General features: G+C 35.5%; 2 protein-coding genes across 5 annotated transcripts; one reads left to right on the plus strand and one right to left on the minus strand.

Annotated features, from left to right (window-relative positions):
* Positions 1-12,090: 12,090 nt before the first annotated feature.
* LOC125221688 (glycerol-3-phosphate acyltransferase, chloroplastic-like) lies at positions 12,091-21,932 on the plus strand. 4 transcript variants are annotated; one of them, XM_048123894.1, is made up of 13 exons: positions 12,091-12,490; positions 13,918-14,015; positions 15,571-15,657; positions 15,749-15,846; positions 16,883-16,940; positions 18,942-19,043; positions 19,142-19,203; positions 19,292-19,402; positions 20,321-20,399; positions 20,885-21,004; positions 21,080-21,193; positions 21,303-21,469; positions 21,531-21,932. In XM_048123894.1, exons 1-12 carry the CDS (start codon positions 12,190-12,192, stop codon positions 21,435-21,437), a joined length of 1,365 nt encoding a protein of 454 aa, XP_047979851.1. In that variant the 5' UTR covers positions 12,091-12,189; the 3' UTR covers positions 21,438-21,469; positions 21,531-21,932. The 4 variants fall into 4 exon arrangements, with proteins under 4 accessions (XP_047979851.1, XP_047979850.1, XP_047979852.1 ...); XM_048123893.1 differs by having other exon boundaries at positions 12,092-12,490; positions 21,549-21,932; XM_048123896.1 differs by having other exon boundaries at positions 12,440-12,490; positions 13,918-14,040; positions 21,549-21,932.
* A 188-nt stretch (positions 21,933-22,120) lies between these two features.
* On the minus strand, positions 22,121-23,588 carry LOC125221689 (probable xyloglucan endotransglucosylase/hydrolase protein 30). The gene is made up of 4 exons (XM_048123897.1): positions 23,384-23,588; positions 23,220-23,320; positions 22,931-23,139; positions 22,121-22,691 (listed from the first exon to the last, which is right to left on the minus strand). The coding sequence occupies exons 1-4, from the start codon at positions 23,565-23,567 to the stop codon at positions 22,178-22,180; spliced, it is 1,008 nt and encodes a 335-aa protein (XP_047979854.1). The 5' UTR covers positions 23,568-23,588; the 3' UTR covers positions 22,121-22,177.
* Between the last annotated feature and the right edge of the window lie 2,330 nt (positions 23,589-25,918).

The following is a 25,918-nucleotide window of genomic DNA, read 5'->3' on the forward strand; positions in this document are numbered from 1 at the left end:
CCTTGAAGAGCACCAATATTATTTTTGAAGAAGAAAGATGATACACTGCGACATTATATATACTATTGGAAGTCGAATCGAGTGACAATGAAGAATAAATATCTATTACCGAGAATAGAAGACTTATTTGATCAATTTCAAGGTATGCAACTGTTTTCGAGTACTGATTTTCGATCAAGATATCATCAGTTGAAGATAGCTAAAGAGAATATTGCAGAGACACCATTTTGAACTCAGTACGACCATTATGAGTTTTGGTTATGCCTTTCGAATAAACTATTGCACCTACAATTATTTATGGCATTGATGAACAAATTCTCTAAACTATTCCTAGATCCGTTAGTGATTATTTCTATTGATTTACTATTATATTCATGAGGTGCAGATGGGCATGTTAATCACTTGCAGTCAATATTACAAGTTATGCGAGATAAACAGATTATTGCAAGGTTGAGTAACTGTGAGTTTTTGCTAGAACATGTGGTATTGTTGGGACACGTGGTGTCAGGTCATGGAATATAAGTGGATCTACAAAAGATTGAGCTGGTTTTCAGCCGGAAATGTTTCTCGATTATTATTCAATTGATAATGAAGTTAGTACGACAGAATTATTCTCTTATATGGAGTGAAGCATGTCAAAACAGTTTTGATTAGTTGAATCATCGGTTGACTATATCACCTATATTGACGATTTCCACGGGTACATAATGTTATATTATCTATAGTGATGCTTTGCAACAGGAATTTGGTTATCTTTGGATGCAAAATGGAATTTTACTATTTATGCGTCATGACAATCACGAGTACATGAAGTTTCTTATTATGTTCATGATTTGAAATTAGTAGCATTATTTTGCTTTGAAGATTTGACATCCTATCTGCATGGAGAGACTTTTTGAACTTCAGCCGATCATGAGAGATTGAAATATTTGATCAGTTACATTGGATGGAGTTTCTTAAAGATTATGATTACACTATCGAAATACCATCTTAAGAAGGCTAATGTTGTTACAGATGCTTTGAGTTACAAGTCAGGCATAGTGATTATAGGGCCATCGATCACACAAAAGAGGAAATGATATTATTCGGATGATTGTAGACATAACTGACCAAGTTAGCACATTTCTTACCTATACGTTGGATTTCTTTGTTATATCACTTAGCTGAAAAGTACGCGAAAGATGCAGCACGATTTTATGGTATTCTATCTTTTATGTCTAGCAGAAGTCCGCAATTTACTATCTATGGAGACATGATTATATTTTAGTAATGTTTTTCACCATCAGAAAGATGGTAAGTCAGAGACAGATGTTAGGAAGAAATGAATTTTGCGGACAAAATTCTTAAAGAGGAGAAGATTTGTGACATCCCTAACTTGAAACATGCATCATTTTGCATATTGACATATTTTTATTTATCTTTGCATATGTATATTGTTATTTTTATTATAGAGATATTTAAGTATGCCATCAAATATATATTTGATTTTACGATCTGACTTCTAATATATAAATAGTCTTGATTCACTAGAGTTTTTAAAATAAATTCATTCATACAGTATAAATTATATTATATTATATATATGTGCAATTTTATTTTATATATGTGTGATTGTGTACCATATAGTACTAGTTATGTACTCCCACATTATTATGTGTACAAATATAATACTTATGCGTGTATTGGGATAAATTAAAGTTACATGCAATGTAGTGGAAGAAGCGTGACTTATCAAGTAAGCATTTATATATGTATTATTTTGCAGCTCAAGTTTTTTTTATAAAACTACACGTTTTCAGTTTTACTAATTACGTGTTTTCCTTTTAAAATGGGTAAAGTGACTCAACAAAGTTTTAGCCGACATATATATAATTTGAGATACGGAGTACATTTTGGGCATTGGAAAAATTATAGAGAAAAGGAAAAACAGAGCTTGAGACGTGTATGTTGAAGAATAAAATTTTACATCGAACACTGAAATAAAATCACTCTTTCGGACACAAGTAGAAGCGTAAGTGGCAGATTAGAAGACAAAATTGGGAGTTTGGCTAGATTATCTATCATATCGTATTCAGGTGTGTATAAATCACACTTTTAATTTTACATATTTTATATGATTGATTGCTACATGTTAAATTAGAGTGAATATTTGAATTATATGATGTGAGCTTGAAATGGTTATGTGTAATTGATATTGATGTTGTAAATTATGTGGATATGTGATTTGTGCAATGGATATGTTTATCTATAGTATTGGAGTTAATTGATGGAATATATGGGTATGTAATTGGTGCAATAGATATGATTGATGCATGGTATTAGAATTACTTGAACCATGGAATTAAAGAGGATATGTGACAGTCTTGCTCTAGATCTGATATACAATGGAAAAAGACCTATGGGTCATATTCAATGATAATGGACCTACGGGTCAAAGAATATATGCAAAGAGGGACCTTCGTGGAAAGGTCAAATCAAAGAGGGGCCTTCGTGGAAAGGTCAATATGCAAAGAGAGGCCTTCGTGGAAAGGTCAAATAATGAAAAGGGACCTACAGGTCGTATACAATGGAAATCCCGGGCAGATATCAGGCTTGATGTGTCACAGAATAATAAAAAGAATGTAGAGACATATGCATATGAATATTAAATTGTTTATGATATTTATTACTTCCGGTGATATATGTTGGTAAATGAATGTATTTGATATTTGTATGTGGAATTAAAGGTAAGGTTTATATGCACTAAGTTGTGGCTCATATAAACCACTAATATTTTTCAGGAATAAGATATGAGTGAAGTTTTTGGTTGAGATGAGTCGTGGGAATTGCACATGTTATCAGGGTCGGCGGCTGACACGTTTTGACAACCTTCTCCTCTCATCATTTTTGCATGTTGATAAATGTATAGAATATAGAGTGGTGAGAGGGTCCCACTACTGTTAGAATGTTTTGAAATATGTACTTGATAGCTGTTGATTTCTAAAATTATATATAATATGTGTGCTTTTGAAAAATTTGAATTTATTTGTAGTAAGTGCATAAGTCATAAGGGTTGAGGTGTGACATTGATGGCTCTTGCTACTGATCCATACTTGATTGTGAGGGTCCTATGGAAGTTCTAAGTTCTTGTGCTATCTATTTGTTGTTCTACAAGATGCAAAGTTTTTGGTTGTGGTCTTACCTAAGTTTGATGAATCCTCTTGGGTGGGACTGATGTCCTGCCTCAAACTCTCTTCCTTGCTCCTCCTCCCTTCCTTGCTATATTCCTTGACTTATTTGGTGAAATTATAGTGTTGAGAATGAGGGGAGGAGAAGGATATTGGGGCTGCTTATATAGGCTTCCATTTTGGCAGTTTGTGCTTGAGACTTGGAGGCAAAGGCTCCTATTTTGGGGCTGCCAGCTCTACCTCTTTTGAGCTTCATGTTCATGTTATTCTTACTACTTTGGTGTATGTGTGGCTGTCTCTCTCTTGGCTGTTTCCTCAGCCTTGATCGCTGGGAAAACTAGAATCTTGCTCATGTCTATATTGGGCTTGTGTAGAGCCTTATTCTACTAAGCTCTCTTGTCTTGGTTCCTCTTTGATGCTAGTCGAGAATGTGCCAAAAATGGCTAACCTCAGGCTCTATACTGCAGCCTCTACCTTGCCTACTACTTCCCTTTCTTAATTAAGCTTGTGTCTCCCTTCTTTTTTTATTTGTGAGTCATCTTCTAACCCCATTTTTTGTGCGAATTTGCAGGTACAAGGCTGGAACCTTGGAGTCTTATGGGCTGAAGAAATCGAGAAGGATGGGGGAAAGAAGAAGAGAGAATCTTATCCCCACTATGTTTGCATTCTCATTCTTACTCCTAGCTTGGAGCCAAAGTCTTAGGTCTTGAGACCATTAGGATAGTAGTAGCTGTCACTATTCATTCTTGTACCAAATAAAGATGTATGTACTTAAATACTTTATTCTCAATTACATCCCATGCATTTCTATTTCTCCAAGCATTTTCACATTTATCTAATAAAAGTATTTTCTCCACTTTTATTCTTGAAACTAAATTTTCTTGCACTTTATTTTATCCAACGAGAATACTTAAATTACCCCAAAGTCGAATTACAACGAGGAAATGTACGATTACACATCTTCTAAACGAAATTAATTAAGCTAATAAATCCGATTTATCTCGAAAGAAGGGAACGAAATTCTGGGGCGTCACACCCAGCCTTGGAGGGAAGGTCTATATGTACGTGCTCGTGCTCGTGCTCGGGTGAAGTATACCACACTCATCTACTTCCTCAATTGCCTCAACTACCTCTTTTGCCTCAATTGCCTATTTTTCCTCAACTGCCTCTCTTAGCATTCTCTTTCCCTCAGCTCTCTCTGCAACCTTTCTCCATGTTTGTAAGCTTCAACATTGTATTGAAAAACTTGAATCAAAGGTGTAACACCATCTAAATAACAATTATAGATTAGAATTTTTTTTTTAAAGTAAAAAACACCCTCTAAATAACAATTATAGATTAGAAGCTTTTTTTTTAAAGTCAAAAACACCCTCTAAATAACAATTATAGATTAGAAGCTTTTTTTTAAGTCAAAAACACAATTTATATATATGAAACACTCACCTCAAGACATGTTAAAGACACTTTTACGTTTTCTTTTTGAGAAAAGGATATTAGAGTATAAGCCATAAAGTGGACAATATTTTTTTTCTCCTTAAATCAAAGAAAAGGGTATCAATGTATAAGCACCAAACTCAATTTGAATGGAACAAATAGACCATGGTAGGTGACCTTAAAGGCATCCGCAACCAAATAATATTGTATAAGCACACTCAATTTTAATAAACCAAATAGACCATAAAATCAATGGAAGTTGTAGGCGATGATAGTTGCAGTTGAAGGATGCCTCAAACACACAACACAGAGAAGCAGTAGAAAAGGCTACACGTTGTATATTGGTGATTCACACCAACCTTTTAATAACACAATCGAACAAATAATCTTTTATGGGATAACATCTTGCACACAAAAAGGAAGTTATAGTTTAAGTACAGAGACATAAATAGCTACTAGCTCCTTTAAGTGGCTTGGTCCGACCTCTTGGCAGCACTAAAAGACAAGTGGTCTCCAGCAGTTAGCAGTACATAATTCATATAGACGTGATTTTACCGATACATTTTGAGTAAGATTGTAACAGGATCAGAAGTAGAACTTTATAGTCTCACAATATCCGTAATCCAAGTATTGGTGTATAAGCACCAAAATAACTTTAATAGACCAAATAGACAATAAAACCAGTGAAGGTTGTATAAGCACCAAACTCAAATTTAATGGAACAAATAGACCATAAAACCGGTGGAAGATGTAGGTGACCTTAAAAGGCATCCACAATCCAAATATTAGTGTATAAGCACCAAACTCAATTTTAATAGTCCACATAGACCATAAAACCGGTGAAAGCTGTAGGTGACGTAAAATGCATTCGTAATCCAAACATTAGTTTATAAGCATTAAACTTAATTTTAATAGACCATAAAATTGGTGAAAGTTGTAGGTAACTTAAAAGTCTTCCGCAATCCAAAGTCTTCATAATTTTTAGCCAAAATTTTTGTTCCCCTCAAGTAGAGAGGAAATTTTCGAAAATTCAGGGTTCATGTCTTCAATTCTTGTCTAGGCTTTGAGGTTTTGACGTGTTTTGCCACACTAAGGTCAATTCTGAATTAAGGGAATAAATCAGAAGATCCGTGGTTGAAATCAAAGTTGAAAAAGTGATTGAATTCAATTGCTTGAATTCGTATAGTACAATTTATCGTTTAATTGCATATATTCAGCATGACTGTAATTATATGTTTACAAACGTGATTTCTAGCATGCACTCTAATACAAAGTAAGCTTAGGTGTAATTTTTTCAATCAAATTAAATAGAGCTTGTTTAAGTTTAATCAAAACTGCATAACCTATACTATTATTTTATTATACGAGATTTGATATGCTGCGCGTGTAGAGTGAGCGTCACATGTGAGCGCCTATTTCCACATCATCAATATCTTTTTTTTTTATTTTCTTTCTTTCCTTTTTATTCTCTAATTTTCTTTCTCTTCGTCTTCTTCCCAAGCGTTTTCTCTATAATCCTTTCTCCTTCCACAAGTTTTTGGAATTTCTCTTCCATTGAAGCAAGAATTGAATGCATAACTGCAACTTGAAACTTTCCCCTTGAGCAATTGCAATAAAAAGGGATTGTCCTCCTTCTCCTAAAGCAATTTAGATAACATCAATGCTGGAAATAGATCTAAGTCGTCTTCTCCCCAATTCCCAAACATATCTTGTTTCCAAAACAATCGCAGAATAACTGCAACAAAATTCCCTGTAAAATTTATAATTTGTTAGAACTTAGAAGCGGCAAATGGATGCAATTAACAACTATCCCTTGCCCAATTACAAAAAATAGGGGTTGCTCCTTCTTGAACTAAAGCGATTCAGATATCTATAATGCCGGAAATCTATCTAATTGCGTCGGGGTCGTGTGTGTTACGGTCACAAATTAAGAGGGAAAAAGAAGCTCAGCTCAATTGACTTAATTGATATGTCAGTTGGAGGGCCACCTCAGCCAAAACAGAAAATGAGAGAAAAGGAAAGTTGAGAGGTCTAAATGCAAAGTAGAGAAGGAAACAAAGTGGGTATAAATGCATATACTCTCTTCTTCAACAGAGTCATGAAAATGGTGTGAATATGGGTGTGAGCACCTAGGGCGGAGGATCGTGGATCCGAAGCATTCTATCAGTTCTTGTTATTGTGTTGTTCTTGTTATCGTTCCATTATTACCTTGCTGTTGTGATTCTCTTATTAATCTACGATCGGTGGTTATCCTGTTCATTGTGGTGTTTAATTGTTGATTGATTTACTGTGTTGATTGGTTGCGGATTGTGTTTGTATTACGATCTTAGCTGAGTTGAGCTTGAATCGCAACAAATGTATCTAGAGCCAATGTTCCTCGAAAAATGACGTCGGCGACGCGATTGACGGAGGCGGAGAAGATAGAGTTGGAGTGGGAGAGTGTATGGGAGAGGATTGGGGCATCTTTCTGCAAAATCCAGCAAGAACAAGAGGCGAAATTAGATAAGATACTGAGGTGATTGCAAGCCTGCGCTCGACGATGGAGACAAAGGATGTGAGTTCCGGCAGCGATAAGTCACAATTGGAGCTTCCTAAATTCTCCGACGATCTGGATTTTCATAAATCAATTGATGTTGATCGAGCAATTGCTGATGAAGATCCAATGGAGCACCATAGCAGTGGGACATATGAAGAAATGGATATAGATTTGAAGATCAGAGTGGAGGATTGTGCAAGAGTGTCGAAGGAAATTGAGGATATGGAAATTTCGGAGGTAGCGCTGACTCCATGGCACAACTGTAATTTGGAGAAGGTGAACGATATTGATTCAGAGCCTTATGTTTTGAGCTCATCGCTAGAATTAAAGGACTACCTAAGGGTGGAAAACTCTAGGAAGGAATCGGTGGAATTTGGAGCACAGAATCAAGGAATCCTCATTCTACCACCTGCTCGAGAAAATGCTCAACTGGAATAGCTTGTTGTAAGTTTGCCTACACCAGTTTATTGTAATGTTGCTTCGAAGTGGCTGTTGGAATGTGATGATAAGCCCAAGGTGAAGATGAAGTGTAGCGTTGATTGTGTTGAGTTCTACTCTAAATTCAGTCACCATTGTAATAGTGTCAGCCTGGGATTGTTGTGGAGATGTGCAAGCAAGTTGGAAGTAATTATTTCATTGGTGACATCAATTTTCAGTCAGGATTATTTCTCTGAGATATGTGATACTGGTTCTTCTAGACATGGAATGGATTCCATAGGTGGTGTAGTTGAGCAACTTAGTGGTGTTGTGGAGGGAGAATCGATGATGTTAAGGAAGTATGCTATTAGTAATTTTGAAGAGTTCGGGAAATATAGCAATTTTTCATTGTAATTTTGTTTTGATGCAAAGGCTGGTGGAAAAATTGACCATGGACAGGTGAAGAAGGGCATGGAATTAGAGCAGAATCAACTCCAAATAATTGAACGCCTATCTCATGCTCGAAAAAATGCCCCAGTGAGGGAGCTACTGTGGTTTTACCTATCTCAGCCAGTTATAGTTTGTCACTATCGTGGCTGCTCAATTGGTTTCCGAGGCCTAAGGTGAAGATGAAAACGAAGGAAGTGGAACTAGGAGACCTAATTTCTACCCTTACACAAGAGTTGGGAGAAGGGATACAGTTTGTAGATGATGCATCAAGATTATGAGTGACAAGATCACTAGAGCAATAGTAAAAGTTCCCGACTCTCGAAAGACTTCCACAGAGGATGTTAGTTCATTGTCCTATGGTTTTGAAAGAAAAACTTTTACACCGAAGGATGTGCAGGTGCCGGAGCAAGATGGGAAAGATAATAAGGATATTTTCATCTTAGAAATTGGAATTTTAGTAGGCAAGAAACATGGTGGTAAAAGAGAGGAAGATCCATTACATGGAGATATGTCATTTGATAGATGTTTCTATATTGATGAAGGTATAGAACAGTTGGAGCAATTGTGATCATTGTGCAATCACTATGTGTGTCAAGGGAGATTTTATATTGATGAAGGACTTGAACGAGTGGAGAAATTGGAGACACTATTTGTTGAAGTTGATCACTTGTTTTGTTACAATTTTCAGCTCAAGCCCTTGTGGATTTTGGTCCGTATCAGATTCTGGACGAAGACGGGACCATGGCTTGAGAGCTCCCTTATTCGTACCTTCCATTTAAGATGCTTACATTTCACTTTATTCTTGTTGACAATGACTTGTTTCCTTCCTTCCTTGAGGACAAGGAAGCTCACTGGGGGGAGTGTTGATACGATCACAATTGCATGGCTTATGGGGGAAGATGAAGCTTACAGAGAATGTTGGCAAAGCTTGGCTAAAGAGCTGGAGACGGGTGAATCTCCATGGAGACTGACACACCAATGCTTGCTGATAATAACATTTGATGTATTGATGATAGTGTTAAGATGGATATGAGAGAGATCAGTGGCTCATTTGCTGGAGGCTTCAGTTAGGAGCAATGGGCTGATATGAGAGCGAGGCAGCTGGTGAGAGGGGACGAGTCTTGTGCTTGAAGAGGTTGTTGGTTGTGCAAGGTCATTACCTTTTGTGGGAGTGGTTGTTCGCTTGGTTCCCTAGACCAATAGTAAAGAAGGTCAAGAGGCTTGTCTCCGTGATTCCTTGCGGACAAGGAATCTTTAGGGGGGTGGATTGTTACGGTCACAAATTAAGAGGGGAAAAGAAGCTAAGCTCAATTAAGTATATGCCAGCTGGAGGGCCACCCCAGCCAAAATAGAAAATGAGAGAGAATGAAAGTTGAGGAGTCTAAATGCAAAGTAGAGAATGAAACAAAGTGGGTATCAATGCAGAGACTCTCTTCTTCAACAGAGTCATGAAAATGGTGTGAATATGGGTGTGAGCACCTAGGGCGGAGGATCGTGGATCCGAAGCATTCTATCAGTTCTTATTATCGTGTTATCGTTCCATTATTACCTTGTTATTGTGATTCTCTTATTAATCTATGATCGGTGGTTATCTTGTTCACTGTGGTGTTTAATTGTTGCTTGATTTACTGTGTTGATTGGTTGTGGATTGTGTTTGTGTTGCGATCTTAGCTGAGTTGAGCTTGAATCGCAACAGTGTGATTGAGCTATAACCGAGCCGATTTGAACAATTCGATGAAAATCACGACCCAGCAGTTGGCAAAAACGATCAGGGAGACGCGGCAAACTCCCGACTCGAAAAATGAGCATTTAAATAGAGGAGGTTGATTGAGGAACTGATATTCCCCTCTTTCGCAAAAACTCTGGCAGCGGACTAGTCATGATCGGAGAGGAGCCTAATCAATTAAGTGAGAGAAATTAAATTGGAATTCAAGGCCAACAATTAGGAGCTTGTTGAAGAGGTCGCAGACAACAAAGACACAAGTAAAGAACTCGTGAAGAGACGCAGAGAAGAAGAGAGAATTGACGAAGAATTGCAAGATGAAATTTATTACTCTGTGAAAATAGGCGCTCATTGGGCGCTCATTTTGAGCGCTCAGCATATCAAATATCTTTATTATACTCCATCTGTCCTATTAAAAATGAAACGTTTTCCTTTTTGGATTGTCCCATTAAAAATGAAACATTTTTTAAAATGGAAACCACATTTCTATTTTTTCCTCTCTCTTCATTAACTCACAAATATTACTGTATAAAATCTCGTGCCGGAAACTAAATGTTTCATATTTATTGGGACATAAGGAGTATTTTAATTTTCAAATGGATATAATAAATAAATTAAATTCCAAAATATCGAATCGTATCTTTTCTGATTACTTTATATAAAACAAAATTTTCTAATTTAAGAATGTGCAATACAACCAATACGTTTAATACTACTTCCGTCCTATAATAATTGTCACATTTTGCCATTTTTGGTTCGTCCCATAATAAGAGTCACACTTCACTTTTACCATAAATGGTAAGTAGACCCCACATTTCACCAACCAATTAATTATACTCACATTTTAATATAACACTAATATATATAAGCGGAACTCATAATCCACTATCTTATTCAACCCACTTTTCTTTGCATTTTTTAAACTTAACGTGGGACGTAGGTAGTATTAAAAACTTAAGCAAACTTTCCTTTACGTTAGAAACGCTTTTATAATGAGTTATTCTTTATTTTTAGAAAAAAAAAATCAACTTTCCTTTACGTTAGAAACACTTTTATAATGAGTTATTCTTTATTTTTAGAAAAAAAATCAATATGTGGTGACTATAAGGTGATAGAGTTCTTAATTAGTTATTCTTTATTAAAAAAAAAAAAAAATCAATATGTGGTGACTATAAGGTGCTAGAGTTCTAAATCTCTGCAACTGTATGCATCTCATGGTTTACCCTTATCTGTACAATGTTTGTGTGATTCTTCGATGCATTATAGTTTGACTGGGGTACTATTTTTAATTAATTATATTTTGTGGACTACACTTTTATAATTTTTCAAAAATTGTTGATCGTGGAACATGTACTCCCTCCGTCCCATTAAAAATGCAACGTTTACTTTTACGCACTTGTTTTGGAAAAATTATAATAAATAACTAAAGTGGTGAAAAAATAAAGTAAGAGATGGAATAATGTAGAAGAGAGTCCCCTTTATATTATTCTCTTTTTTACTTTATTTTTTCTCCACTTTAACTATTTATTATTATTTTTTTAAAACATGTCTGAAAAAACAAACGTTTCATTTCTAATGGGATAGAGGGAGTATAAATCAATCTTTTTCTCAAATTAATATCAATCTCCCCTACTTGGCTTATACAGTACATCCTTAATCAAAGGTGAATGGATAGATTCTTGATTTAAGTACTAGCAAATTTAAATTATTAGACCACTTATCTTTATTTTAAATGTTTTAGTTAGTTGTCCTAGTACTCCTGAGATTTCTAAAAAAAAAATTAATTAGTCGCTGAAATGGCCGGTGAATATGCGGATTGTAAAAAGAATTACATGCACTATTAGACGTTATAGATATTAATTAAGTACTATCTTTATAGCTATACAAGAAGTCAAATTAAAATAAGATATTGTCTCTTTCTTAGAAAAATAAAGGAGAATGACTAATATGTTGAGTTTGGTTTAATCTTACAAGTAACCATTTTCTAATAGTGATTTTGTTCGATTTAATGTAGTTGGCACTATTGTTTTTTTATCCTTAGTATCATTGTGGAGTGGATCTCCTATTCTATTTTTCCTACTTCATTCCTAATTCACATTCACAACTTAATAAAATAATCACACTATCACTTAATCATCACTTACATGTATAAGATTATTTTATTAAGTTGTGAGTGAATAAAGTAGAAAAAATGGATTAGGAGATCCGCTCCGGTATCATTGTATCCTCTCTTTTTTTTTGTATGATTACTACTTTAGTAGGATTTAAATTATTTTGAAAATTCCAAATCTAAATTTTATAGTAGTTGATTTTTCCCTACCTACATATCCGTATAAACCGATGATGACTGGGCTGAGATAATCATTTCTCCACAGTCTTCGTTCGCCTTTTTCCCATTACAATATCACAAATTCACGCGTTTCTATCTCCCTCTGCCTCTCTCACACTCGCAATCGCTCTCAATGATTCTCTCTATACCTATAGTGAAGCTCTACGCCTGCTCAACTGCACCTAGGGTTTCTGCTTCCCATTCCTCTTCCAGGATCTCATACTTCGTTAAATCTCTCGGCTGCGGCGAACCTCGCAGGCCGACTCGCTCTTCATGTCTTCTCTTCTGTGCGCCGAATCCCCGGGAAACGGCGGAGATGCTCTACGAGAGGAACAGCTCCTCGAATGTTGCGGCGGTCGCTTCCAGCCCCGCTGTCGATCACCATCACGTATCTCCGCCTCCTCGATCATTCCTTGACGCGCGTAGTGAACAAGGTTCCTCTTAATTTAATTTACTAATTGAAGTAGCACTCGTTCTGTATTTTTCATGTTTTCATGTGATATCTTGTTGAAATTTGGATGTTTTATCCTTTTTAGCGAGTTAAACTAAATGCGTCTAAAGTTTGACCTCAGTTCCAATTGCGTGATTGGATATAGAATTATAACTTTTATGCGTGTTATCTATTAGAATGTCAATTGATTAGTTTTTTTGTTTTTGTTTTATGTCAAGTGCGTGTATCAGCAGCCATGAGTTAATTTTCTATATCCTGTTTGAGCATGGGAAGAAACACATAATCACTTCTTATGGCAACGCATGCATAAGTTTTTCTACTCCTAGCATGTGTGGCATATTTAGGGCTCGAACTTATTCCATTCAACACATTGTCGCCTTTTTCTTTAGCTTGTTATAAACCATTCATATGTGCACGAACAGTGATCCAGTACTTCTATGTTATAAGATGCTTGACTGATTTACTGTCAAAGTAGTGACCATAATATCAGTCAGCTTCATGTACCAATTGTTGCTGAAATCATAACCAATTAAGCTTGTCTAAAACAAATAATTTGACGACACCATGTCTTTTTTAAGACTATCTGTTTAGATTTAACCAATTGGAAGACTAAAACAGAGTCATTTCTGAACCTCAATACTATGCTTTCATGTGCCATTGGCCTGCTGAAAGCCTGAAGCATATCTTGAAGTTAGCACAGACGGTCCACCAATAAGTTTATTCCAAGCGTTGGACTTTAGTCTTAGTATGAGTCACAATATTAGTTACGAAATATGGAATTGGGAGAACCAAGGAATTGTAGAAAGGAACATAGAGGAGAGGTAGAATATGGAAGTATTTAACATTAATTATGTAGCCACCTCAACCTCCCTATTACAAGTGGAACCTGCTCAAGTAAGTTACATTCTGTTCCATCAATGGACATCTGAAAGGACCATGATTAAATTCACTAATTCAGAAGTTTTGCTATATTATGAGAAAAAGTCCGTAGATAACTTTTCCGTATAACAATTAAATGAAATATGCATAATGTTGGGTTTGTTGTCATGAAAGGTCTTCTTTTGTTCAAGCTACTTTTATCTACTGATGATGGTATGCTTGGGAAGTTTTATATGGAGTTGGAGGATTCAAATGAAAATCATTTTAAACAAGTTTCGGCTAACTGTGGTCTTCCTATAATTCTAAGCTTCCTTAGTTAGGATGATATTTGTATGAGGTGATTTACACATTATCTATTGTAACCATCAACTTGTTACAGCTTCCTTACATTAGGGTAATGTAGCCTGACACAATGTTCCTCTTTGCCTCAGGACCCTGTCATGTAACGCTTCATGTATACAGCCAGTTTAATAAGCATAAATTTTAAGATTTCAGTTGATCTGGCATTCTTATATGAATTTTATATTTCAGACCTACTTATGATGATCCAAAAAGAAGCTGAAGCTGGAAGATTGCCAATTAATATAGCTCAGGGGATGACAGAATTGTATCACAATTACCGAGATGCAGTAAAATAATCTTATCCTGTTCATGGTGAAAATATGTAGTTATCAATTACTGGGAATTTGCGATGAAAAGTTATTGATTATGTCATTCTTGACATCCTCATGATTTTGTAATAACGTGTGGTTGAAAACTATGGTATCATACTGCAGTGTGTGTGTGTGTATGACATTTTGCTTGTAATTTGGTGTCAGAGCTTTATGATAAAGATTGATTATCTTATCCATAATCAAGCTTTATCACTTTAAATTGTAGATATGCTGAAAACCTCACTCTAGTATCAACAAATTTGTGTATTTTCCTTTTTTAAGGCTGAGATATTTAATGCTGCTACTCTCTGTGTAAACTGGAGTTGATTTGTTGTAACTGTTTGTTCTCAAAGTGAGTAATTGATTTGAACAAAATGTTCAAAAGGATATAAAACTATAGAGATGTTGTGTTTACCAAAGTTTTCCATGACTGTATTTGGGAAGAGAGATTCTTTCCTTTTCGATCATTTTGACATTTGTCAGTGACCAAACATTTGAAAAGATCCCCTGAGGACATGTGAGAATGTGTTTGCATGATTGAGATGTGAAGGGTTTGAATTACCGATATAGCTGATAGGTTGTTTTTCAAATTTAACTTCTGTTAAACATTTTTATTATTTTTTCTTTTCTGAAAACACGATCCAGGAATACATGTCTATGAATTTGGATTTGGATTAATGACACGTCCTGCCTATTAAGCTGACAGGCTGGTTTCACTTTCTTTAGTTTCGGTAAACATTTATTTTGGTGACTGTTTCTGACTAAAGAATTAAACAGTGTTCCTTTTCTTTGGGAGAGTAGACCCCTAAAGAATAAATTTAGGCTTTTCAAACAGGATCACAATTTACAGTGAACAAAGATGAGATTAGTTTCTAAATATTTTCATTACCATTTCATAAACAAAATGATATTTTCATTCACTGTGTTATTCTATAACCTATGAATGTTGAAAATGTGAAACTGATTTCAATTACTTTAGCACTTCAGATTCTGTGAATACCATATGGATATAAAGTATCTCCAATTGCATTTCTTTTGAGCATCTATAAATTCACGTGGTCCCTGAATTTTGAGTCCTGGCTGTCTTCATACACATTTGTTCACATTTGTTTTTGGAAAGTTCCTTTAAGTTATCAGTGATATGTTTTAAGAATCTTAGCATGATAGTTACATGAAAACACTCGGTACCTTTTGCTCTATATTTTCAGATGGATTGCTCTACATGATGGAAACGAAACATAACTTATTTTTTTAATGCTATTCTCAATTCTCTGCGACTTCATACATGCTCTAGCTATTTCCACTTTTGTTATTGTTTGTGTTAAGATGCAATGCGTAACATGTTTATGGAGTCCCACTTTTTCCTCACTCTTTGGGTTCATGGGTTGCACTTAGAATGACTATTTTTTAGTTGAGTGGCAAGATAGGCCATTAAGTTCTCTTGTTTTTTTTTTTTTTAATGTCTTCTAAGATCCAGATCCCTGAGCTGTGTATATCTTTTTAAATCCTTTGTTGGATTCTCAAAATTCAGGTATCGAGAAGTGGACATCCCAAAGCTGATGAGATTGTAATGTCTAATATGGCTATTGTCTTGGACCGTGTTTTCTCTGATGTGCAGGTAGTTATCTGCTATCTTTTATCATCTAGATTTTACACATGAGACTTCTCTAACCTCTGCTTTGTTATTGAATCGGAAACCAATTTCATAGGATCCATTTCAGTTCTCACCATATCACACTGCCATTCGGGAGCCATTTGATTATTACACGTTAGGTCAGAAATATATCCGACCTTTGGTTGATTTCAGGTCAGTCAACTTGACGTTTGATTTTTATTATAATATACACTCATTGTATGGTTTACAATTTACATGAATACTGTTCTTGCTAAACCCTGGCAAATGCCAATCTCAAATCAGTGTATGATAAATTTTCAATCAACTTGCCTTCTGGGGAATGAATTTATAAGAATTGTATAAATCTACTCTAGTTTTCCTGCTGCATACTGAACAATATTAATGTGGTAAACATAAGTAGAGTATTGTTACTGTAAGTGAAAGATGGCCAGAAAAGTTTGGTAGATAGAGCTCTTTAATGGAAAAATTAGTCCAAGTTTCTAGTTTGATTTACTAAGAGGTCCATTTGTGGTTATTGTATGCTTTTTAAAAAAAATAATTTTACTTATATATAGAACTGCATGCTCTTATTTGTGCAGTAATAACCAGTGACTGAGTAATATTCAAAATTTCAAATGCGATGAATTAGTTCCTAGTCATTCTGCAGTTCTGCTGTTATATATTTCGAATAACACAAACGAATATTAGGGGACTTGCTTACTACACGAAGCATAATTATGTGTTTTCAGAGGGTATTTTAGGACTTCTATAAAATTTTGTTAGGATTGAGGTGATGCTGAAAGACTGAACTTGAATTAGACAGAAAATCACTTAAAAAATACGAGGCTCACAGGCGATGTCTGCCTCAGCCAAATCACTGATCCAAATTTGAAGACTAAATTTTCTGCTCCTTGCATGACTAAACTCTACTACTTAATAACAGTAGGAACTAGGGCTCCAGAAACAAAAGTTCGGTCCATCCCTTTATTCTAAAACCCTAACTAGCTGAATAGATTAAGGAAAGAAAAGATTACCATGAAAATAAGATAAATAGAGATAGTATCATATTAGGAACCATACCAAATTGTGGATTTTCGACATTAATTTGGGTGTAGCCCCAAATAAATTTTCTTTACCCTTCTGTTTTACAGTTTACTGTCTATAAATGTATCTTGTGCTTTGGAGACTTTCTAGCTGCATCTAACAGTAATTTACTACAAATTTTCAGAAATTCATTTCTTGGGAACAGCTCCATATTCTATGAAATTGAAAAGAAGCTTGAGCAGGTGCATTCTTTTCGTGCTTCATTTTTAAAATGTCTTCATATTTGGCTCCAGTGTTCGCTGAATCAATGCTGTACATCAACAGAAATCCAATTACCCTAAGCCTAACGTATCTTGCCTCTGTGTTGCGTAGTACTTGCCTCTTTGTTGTGTAGTGGGCATGGGATAAGAAAATGAGGTTTATAGAGTTAAGTGGAGAGAATAAAGTAGAGACGTGAAGAGAGAATAAAGTAGGAGAGAATAAAGTAAGAGAGAGTAACGGTACAGTTAGGTTGGACACCCCAAAAAGGAATACTACAAATCACTTATGGTGGGACGGAGGGAGTACTAGTTCTATGTATCAGCATCTAACTGTGTTCTTGCTACTAATGTTTGGAATACTTTGAGTGGAGCTGCTCTCTTTCCTTTTACTGAGTTGATGTCAATCAATGTAATAATGGATCTTTATGCCATTATTGATATGCTTGTAATACTTATACTGGCAGCAATGTTATGGATGGCATATGGTGTCTTACGGCGGTAAGGCAAAAAACCACCACAGGCATATGGCATAGCAGTATGGCGGGATATGGTGTTGATAAATTAATTAATAAAATATTAGTAATATATGTATAGATAAATTCAAAAAATTAAAAAATAATAAAAAATGTAAATATCAACTACTAAAACATTTAATAAAGCATAAAGTCATAAGCAATTATATATTATGCCTATAATAATAAGTCTTAGTTCAACTATTAAAATATAAAGTCATCATCATAATATATACTCCCTCCGTCCCCCGAATGTTGACACGGGTTTTAAGAAATGTAATGGAAATTGAGTTGAAAAAGTTGGTGGGATATGGGTCCTACTTTTAAAGTATTAGTTTTATAATAAAATGTGAGTATGAATGAGTTATTGGGTTTAGGGTTTTTTGGAGGTCGGCGCAACTAGGGTTTATTTGGGAGAGAATCTGATTCTAAGAACAAAAACACTAGTTTTTTATTAATTGGGTCGGGTTTGAGGGTAAAATAAATTTGGGCCGTCTTATTTGCTAATTGGGCTGAGGATTGGGGGCAGCCCAATCAAAACTGACGCCATACCTGCCATGGCACCGCCATGGCGCCTCATTCGTGGCGGCAAATGGCAGTCGCCATTAAAAAGTTTCATGGCAGCGCATTGCTATGACGTTTTTCTTGAAACCCGCCGTGCAATGGCGCCACGGCGGCGCCATAGCCGATATTTAGTAACAGGGTTACAAGAAAAATGCCATAGCGATGCGCTGCCATGAAACTCTTTAATGGCGACCGCCATTTGCCGCCACGAATGAGGTGCCATGGCAGGTATGGCGTCAGTTTTTATTGGGCTGCCCCCAATCCTCAGCCCAATTAGCAAATAAGACTGCCCAAATTTATTTTACCCTCAAACCTGACCAAATTAATAAAAAACTAGGGTTTTGTTCTTAGAATCAGATTCTCTCCCAAATAAACCCTAGCTGCGAACCTCCAAAAAAATCCTAGCTACACCAAACGACGCCACCCCCTCGTCGCGGGGATGACGACTTTATATTTTAATGGTTGAACTAAGACTCATTATTATAGGCATAATATATAATTGCTTATGGCTTTATGCTTTATTAACTGTTTTAGTAGTTCATATTTACATTTTTTGAATTTATCTATTCATATATAACTAATATTTTATTAATTAATTTATCGACCGCTACGCCATATCCCTGTGGCGGTGTTTTGGCTTACCGCCGTAAGCCGCCATAAGCCATCCATAACATTGTTTTGTTGCCACCTTCTGTTTCTACTGTGTAAATGTCCATATACATAGTTGTTGCCAACCCAATTATTAGAAACTTTCTTAAGCAGCTTCTGATTAGCATATATGTCAAAATACACCCAGCTAAAACTTCCCTGTTGATATTTGCCATTTCGCCTTTTCTTTGTTTGGTTGATTGCTCTATATTAGAATTTGGCTTCTATTTGATAAGCACTTCATTACAATAAATTTCAGGGTGAGAATATTATTTTAATGTCCAACCACCAGACTGAAGCAGATCCAGCTGTTATAGCTTTGTTGCTTGAATCCACTAGCTCATTCATTGCTGAGAATCTGGTAACTATTATAATAAAGAACACTATAATTACTATAATGCCATACTGATAAATATTCGGAATAGTAATTTTGTCTTATGTATTTTAACTGTAATACAGATATATGTGGCTGGAGACAGGGTTATTACAGATCCTTTAAGTAAACCCTTTAGTATGGGCAGGTGATAGATATACTGCTCACAACTATATTGTTTGACGTAAGCCTTGCATTGCTAAGTTATTAATTTTGCTGAACTTCTAATTAGTCAGGAATCTTCTATGTGTGTATTCCAAAAAACACATGAACGATGATCCTAAGCTCATTGATATGAAGAGAAGAGCAAACACAAAAAGCTTAAAAGAAATGGCGCTGCTTCTGAGGTACATTTGATCCTTCCTATAGTTTAAAAAGACATTGCGTAGTTCATTTTTGTATCTGTTCTGGGTTATTCTTTATCTTATTATTGTACTTATTGGTATTATTTAAAGATATGTAGGAAACATGTGCTTAGCTCATCAAGCGTATGATCAAAAGAGTCCTTGGCGTGACTACCTTAACCATACTATGAATATATAGTTATACATGTTAGCTTAATCCAACAGCAAAGGGGGCTTTTTCAATGAAACGTCTCCTCATGATATAGGAGGTTTCAGGCACATTGTGAGCCCTTGAGGAGTCTATTTGCATATCTGAGTACTTTTTTTTAATGCATATCTGAGTACTTTTTTTAATGCATATCTGAGTACTTGATTATTGATGAGTAAAGCTGTTTGGGGCAAATACAACTGATCGGTCTGTTTTTAAACTAGCAGCAGTTTTTGATATGATGAACAACAATTACTGTGAGGAACTAATGAAACCATTGCACAGTGCACACCCATATGGTCATGTTTATGGCATATTATTACATGTATGGGTTGACTATAGTAGTAGCAATAGTTATGGTCAGTTGCTTCTGAACACCAGATAATCAATGTTTTATCATGAGAATGAGACTCTTATGAGCTACATTACTTACATGTGTTCTCCAATTATCTTATGCATCGGTCTGTCCCATTGTTAGTGATACTTTCGGAAAAGGAAATTTGATGACTTGTTCCAACTCAGCTATTTGTCAACTTCGCTTAATAACGAAATGATGAAAGCTTCCTTAACACTCATAAAATCAATTTTCCCAACAGTAGAATGAAAATAGTGTGGATTCTTAGTTATAATATCAATATTGTGGGAACATATTTATCTTTAGCTTCAAACTACCAATTTTTAAAGGATTCATTCTTTTGCTGTCTATGCTCTAGGACGGGAGCGAAAATAATATGGATAGCCCCAAGTGGTGGAAGGGACCGCCCAGATCCTGTTACAAAAGAATGGCATCCAGTACGTTTCCTTTCCATATTCACATAGTATGCCTCATTTGTTAAAATTGGTGCGGGATCCAAATATGATAATGATGGATTAAAAAAGGTGTTGCATTGGTTTTACCCTGTCAAAATTTGGATATCTTACTTCCCTTATTGCTAATATGCTGCTATTATCATAATATTGCTCTTTTGCAGCATCATGAACTCAATTTCTTTAGCTTCTCCTTTCTATGTATTTTTTTAAATTAATTTTTTTTATTTGAGTTTAATAGGTTTGGACACTCTTGAAAACTTCCTTTTATTCTTAATGCACCTGTGATCATTGATTACTAAACAATCATGATATGTATGTGGTTCTAGAGCGCCATCGTCTGCTGCCACTCACCATTTATACCACTAGGAAGTAAATTTTGCTTGATGGTTGTGAAAGATGTTCATAATTCTCATCTTTCCCTGTCCACTATTCTTAGTATGCTAGTTTGACTACTCATGCTGGCCCAGGCACCTTTTGATTCATCCTCGGTGGACAACATGAGAAGGCTTGTCGAACATGCTGGAGTTCCTGGTCATATATACCCCTTGGCGATAATGTGCCATGAAATTATGCCCCCTCCGTTGGAGGTACATTTTTAGTAGTTGTTCTTGTCATCTATCCATAATGGTAAATTCATCTGTAATAACTCGGATTCCTTTTAGGTGGAGAAAGAGATTGGTGAGCGACGAGAAATATCATTTCATGGAGTTGGGGTATCAGTTGGACCAGCAAGTGATTATCACAAAATTTATTCTGCTTTGGATGATCCGGATGAGGTTACTTCTTTACATATTTTGGCTATATTTACATTTTGGCCATATTATATAAAGCTTTGGATTTCGGGCTCCCCAAAAGTTCTCTTTTTGAGTTTGGGCTTCTTTGCAGGCAAAGTCCATGTACTCGGAGTTGCTGTATTCATCTATTTGCCAGCAGTACGATGTCCTCAAATCTGCAATATATGGCAAACAAGGTCTGAAGGCATCAAGCTCTTCTGTCTCTCTTACGCAACCATGGCTGTAGTTCACTTTTGAGCCGTTTTTGCTTTTCCAAAGGTATTATTCTTGAGAAATAATGAAATCTATTCTATGATACACACACTCATTGCCGATAAAGTTCCATGATGCATTGCAGGTGAGAGATGTTTTGACTCGGCCACTGACACCATAAGCCGAAGCATGGTCTTAGTTGAATGTAAGAACGCCTTGGCCCCGAGTTGAGCTGGAAGAGAACAATCGTATCTCCACTCTCGTTGACGCGGTAAGAAATAAGATTGAGATTAGATATGTAAACAAATGCCTCACAACTTGAGCTTTGTATAGTCTGTGGAATACGTGTATACGCTGCATTTTTCATATGATCCATTTTTCCGTGCGCTTACTAAAAGTTAGGATTATGTAGGTTACGGGCCTAAGGTTTTTTTTTTTTTTAATTATAAGGGAGATTAGCCACGCTCTTACTAATTACAATTATCATGTCTTCAAACTTATTTATTTATATTTTAATTTTGTATTGAAATGAGCTCATTACCTTATTATAAGGACATATGCCTGCCAGTTTGGGAATACTTCTTTATCCCATAAGATTGTTGATGATGAAGATAGAACAATCTTGAGAAGGTAAGGCCTTTTGTTAATTATACATGGCACTGCATAATCTATATTTTCTCTAAAGACAAATATTTACAAATTAATTAGACCCACAAAATCAATTTTGTTAGAAAAGGTAAACGCACACGCAGCCTATTCTAGCCTAAGTTAAAGTCAGCGAGCAGATTGATGCTTGGGGACCTTGCTCCGCCGCTCACCACCCTTCCCACGGCGGCCGTTAACCTTTCCGTCAGCCCGCCTGCCACCATTGCTAAGCATCTCCCTCTCCAAGGGTACATCCACGCACTCAGGTGGGGGCACTGGGTACCGTACATTATCATAGCAATAGGAATAGTACATATACTTCCGCCGAAACCACTGCATGGATTTGCGACGGTTGGCGGTGATGGTGGAGTAGTCCAACGCCGTCAAGGCTGCAATCTCGGCGGTGCAATTGCTGGATGGTAATTGGTCGATGGGGTCGACCACACAACCTTGGAGGACTAGGTCACGAAACTCGGCAATGAAAGGTTCGTGCCTGTAGTCCACTTTCCTCTTGCCGCCGTTCGTCGCCCATGACGACGCGTCCCATATGGTCGCGTACACGGACATTGGCTTCGACGGGTAGTCCCCCCGCATGCCTGCGTGTCGCCCCACTTGGCGTATTGGGATCTCATCCACATAGAATCTGTATTCATATAATATGACAAGTTCATTTTTATCGATAAAATAAATTACGAGCTCTAACTTCTACTGATAAGAATCACCGGCTCATTTTATACATGGAGGAAACAATTGAGAATATAAATTGAAACTTTATAAATCAATTTTTAGTTTCAGACTTATAAAAATTTGACCAAATTTTGTGATATAAATGGCACTATCATACGTAAAATAAACATAGTTTTAGAATGTGTAGGGAATCACATGATATTAAGAGGGGTCCAGAGAATGCTGTAGCGATGGAAAACCTTGCTGGGGTCGAACCACAAGCGGTATCTCTCCTCTCTACCCCTCGAAACGCTGCCGTTTCCATAGACATTGGTCTGAAATCTCCATGCATGGCCTTGCACATTTCCTAGAAACTCGATGTCTAATTCGTCGTGGTTCTTTTCAAAAGTATCCACATTCGACGTCTGCATAATTACAAACATAGATAAAAAAAAATTCACAATTCATGCATAAAAAAATCACATTAATTGATATCGAAACCTACGTAGAATGCAACGACAATGCCGGCCGTGTATTTGGAGGGCATCTTAATGCTGGCGCTGAAGAATCCATAGTTGTAATAATCAGACGAAATAATTCCGGATCCTGCAATTAATTAATTAGATTTATAAAATGGAAAATGAAAGGACGAATAATATTTATTATTACCGGAGAGGCGGTTGAGAAGGAGGCTGACGGCTTTGTCGTCGGCGGATGTCTTGATGTTGAAATCGCTGAAGAGGGGAGAGTAGGATTGGGAGAAGGTGAGGGTGGTGAGGTTGAACGCCGTTGATGAGAGGAAGCCAGGGATGAATATGAGGAAAAGGAAAAGGAAGAGGAGACAACTAGGCATGTTTGTAGAGGACTAAGTGTTGGATATTCCATTTCATTTCTTTTCCTTATTTTCTCTTCCATTTATCTCGCTCCATAGTAATAATTAATATGCCTATATTTATCTTTTTTATTGGGAAAATGGATTTCTATAAAGCTTAGTAGGTCCCATAATTTGGTAGGTATGCACGCAATATTGTATGACAAGAGAATCAGTGTATTATAGTTTAATTAGCATCCAACTTAATACCTACAAATTATGCACTGGATCAAATTCTTATTTAAATAAACTAGATTAGGTACTCAAATTTTATTTTATAAATGTAAATGGTGGTATAAAAACAAAACGTTGGTATTCACTAGCCATACATTATTGTACATTTTCTGATTGTTTGCAAAATACTTTAATAATCTATGTGTGTGTGGCTTGTAGCAATTATACAAAAATAGAATGTTGGTTGGGAAATACCTGGCAGAGCTGTTAAGGATTCATGAGAGGAAATTAAGATGCTTTATAGCACAGTTAAGAGATTAGGTGAGCATATGAGTCATGACAAATTAAAATGATTCTGCTGAAAGCAAAGTAGACATATTTTTGCTGCATCCAGCATTTTATTTCTTATCAATATCTCTGAATCAAGATATATATAGTTTAGTGACTAAGCCAGGATTTTAAAGTTGGGGACTCAAATCACTCTTAAAAATTGTGGAATATTTTCTGGCATCAATATTGTCAAAAGCAATTGAGTAAGTAAGTAACAAGAAACAAATAATAATGTACTCCCTCCGTCCCACAAAAGATGACACACTTTCCTTTTTAGTTTGTCCCACAAAAGATATCACATTTTCCTTTTTGGAAAAAGTTCTCTCTCACATGAATATAAAAACTATATTTTCTCTCTCCATGTAACATACAAAACAAAACCTCCTAAAATCCCGTGCCATTTTCAAAGTATGTCAACTTCTTTGGGACGGAGGGAGTAATCAATATTTTCTGGTATGAGTAATAGATGAATGCAAGAGAATAAAAGAGTATCAAGAAACAAATAATAATGTAATCACAGATGAAAATAATATGATGGTTATCATTAAAATTGCACGTTTAAAAGTTTTAATCAAAGTGTGTAAAAAGTGTGCGTGAAACAGAAAATAAAAAATAAAAAGATTAAAAATCACGTATATAAATAAAAATGGAACTAAAATAGATAAATAAAAGAGAAATTTGTGTGTCTAATTAAAATTAAAGTGAGTGTAAGTAAGTAAAGATAAATCGAGAGTAAATTACATAGTAATAGTAAAAACTATGTGAATTTAAATAAAATTAAAGAGGAGAGTGATCAATTGCTAACTTTCTTAAGTTGCTAACTCATCAATGCAGTGTATTAAAAATGTCAACACGATGATATTAAAATGTCAACACATAATTTTGTTGAACTTCAATATAATGTGTTGATATTTTGATATCACCGAATTGACATTTTTAATACGTTGTATTGATGAGTTAGCAGAGTTAGCAACTTAAATAGTTAGCAATATAACGCACCCCAATTAAAGAAGATGTGCAAGTAAATTTGAAAAAGACTGAAGTCCAATTTTGGTTCCTTACATTTGCCCTAAAATTCTTTTTGGTCCCATACATTAATTTTGTGACCTTTTGGTCCCTAATATATTATTTTGATACATTTTGGTCCCAAACAAGGTCACAAACTTAATGTATAGGACCTGAAAAGAATTTTATGGAAAATTTATGAGACCAAAATTGGACTTTAGTCCTATATTATAATTAAGTTATTAAATTGAACAAACATTTTAACTGTTAATTTTAACAGAAAATGGTTATTTTGGACCAAAACAATATGTTTGGAACCAAAAAATCACAAACTTAATGTATGAGACTAAAAAGAATTTTAGGGAAAATGTAAGGGACCAAAATTGAACTTTAGTCACTAACGCTAACCATCTCTGCCACTAATTAACTTAGTCAATTTTTATTGGATATATTCTCTCCATCCTTAAAAAATAGACAAACTTGTAAATGACATGATTTTAATACACAATTAGTAAAATAATAGCGAGATGAGAAAAAGTAAGATAAAGAAGGGTAAAAGGTAGTGGAATGAGATTGTGGGGTCTGCGTCCCTAAAACATTTGTTTTTCTGTACAAGATTTTATGTAGTGTTGTTTTATTCCAAAAATAAGTAAAATAATCTAAATTAAAAAAGAGAGTAAAGTAAGATAGATGAAAAAGTAGAGATAAAATTATTTCTATTCCAAAAATTGTTTTATTTTTAAAGGGACAATTTAAAAAGGAAAATGTTTCAATTTTAAATGGTAAAGGCTTCTCTATTGCTACAGCTTATAACATACCCACAT

Source organism: Salvia hispanica, chromosome 4 (genome assembly GCF_023119035.1).
Source record: "Salvia hispanica cultivar TCC Black 2014 chromosome 4, UniMelb_Shisp_WGS_1.0, whole genome shotgun sequence".
Lineage (NCBI taxonomy): Eukaryota > Viridiplantae > Streptophyta > Magnoliopsida > Lamiales > Lamiaceae > Salvia > Salvia hispanica.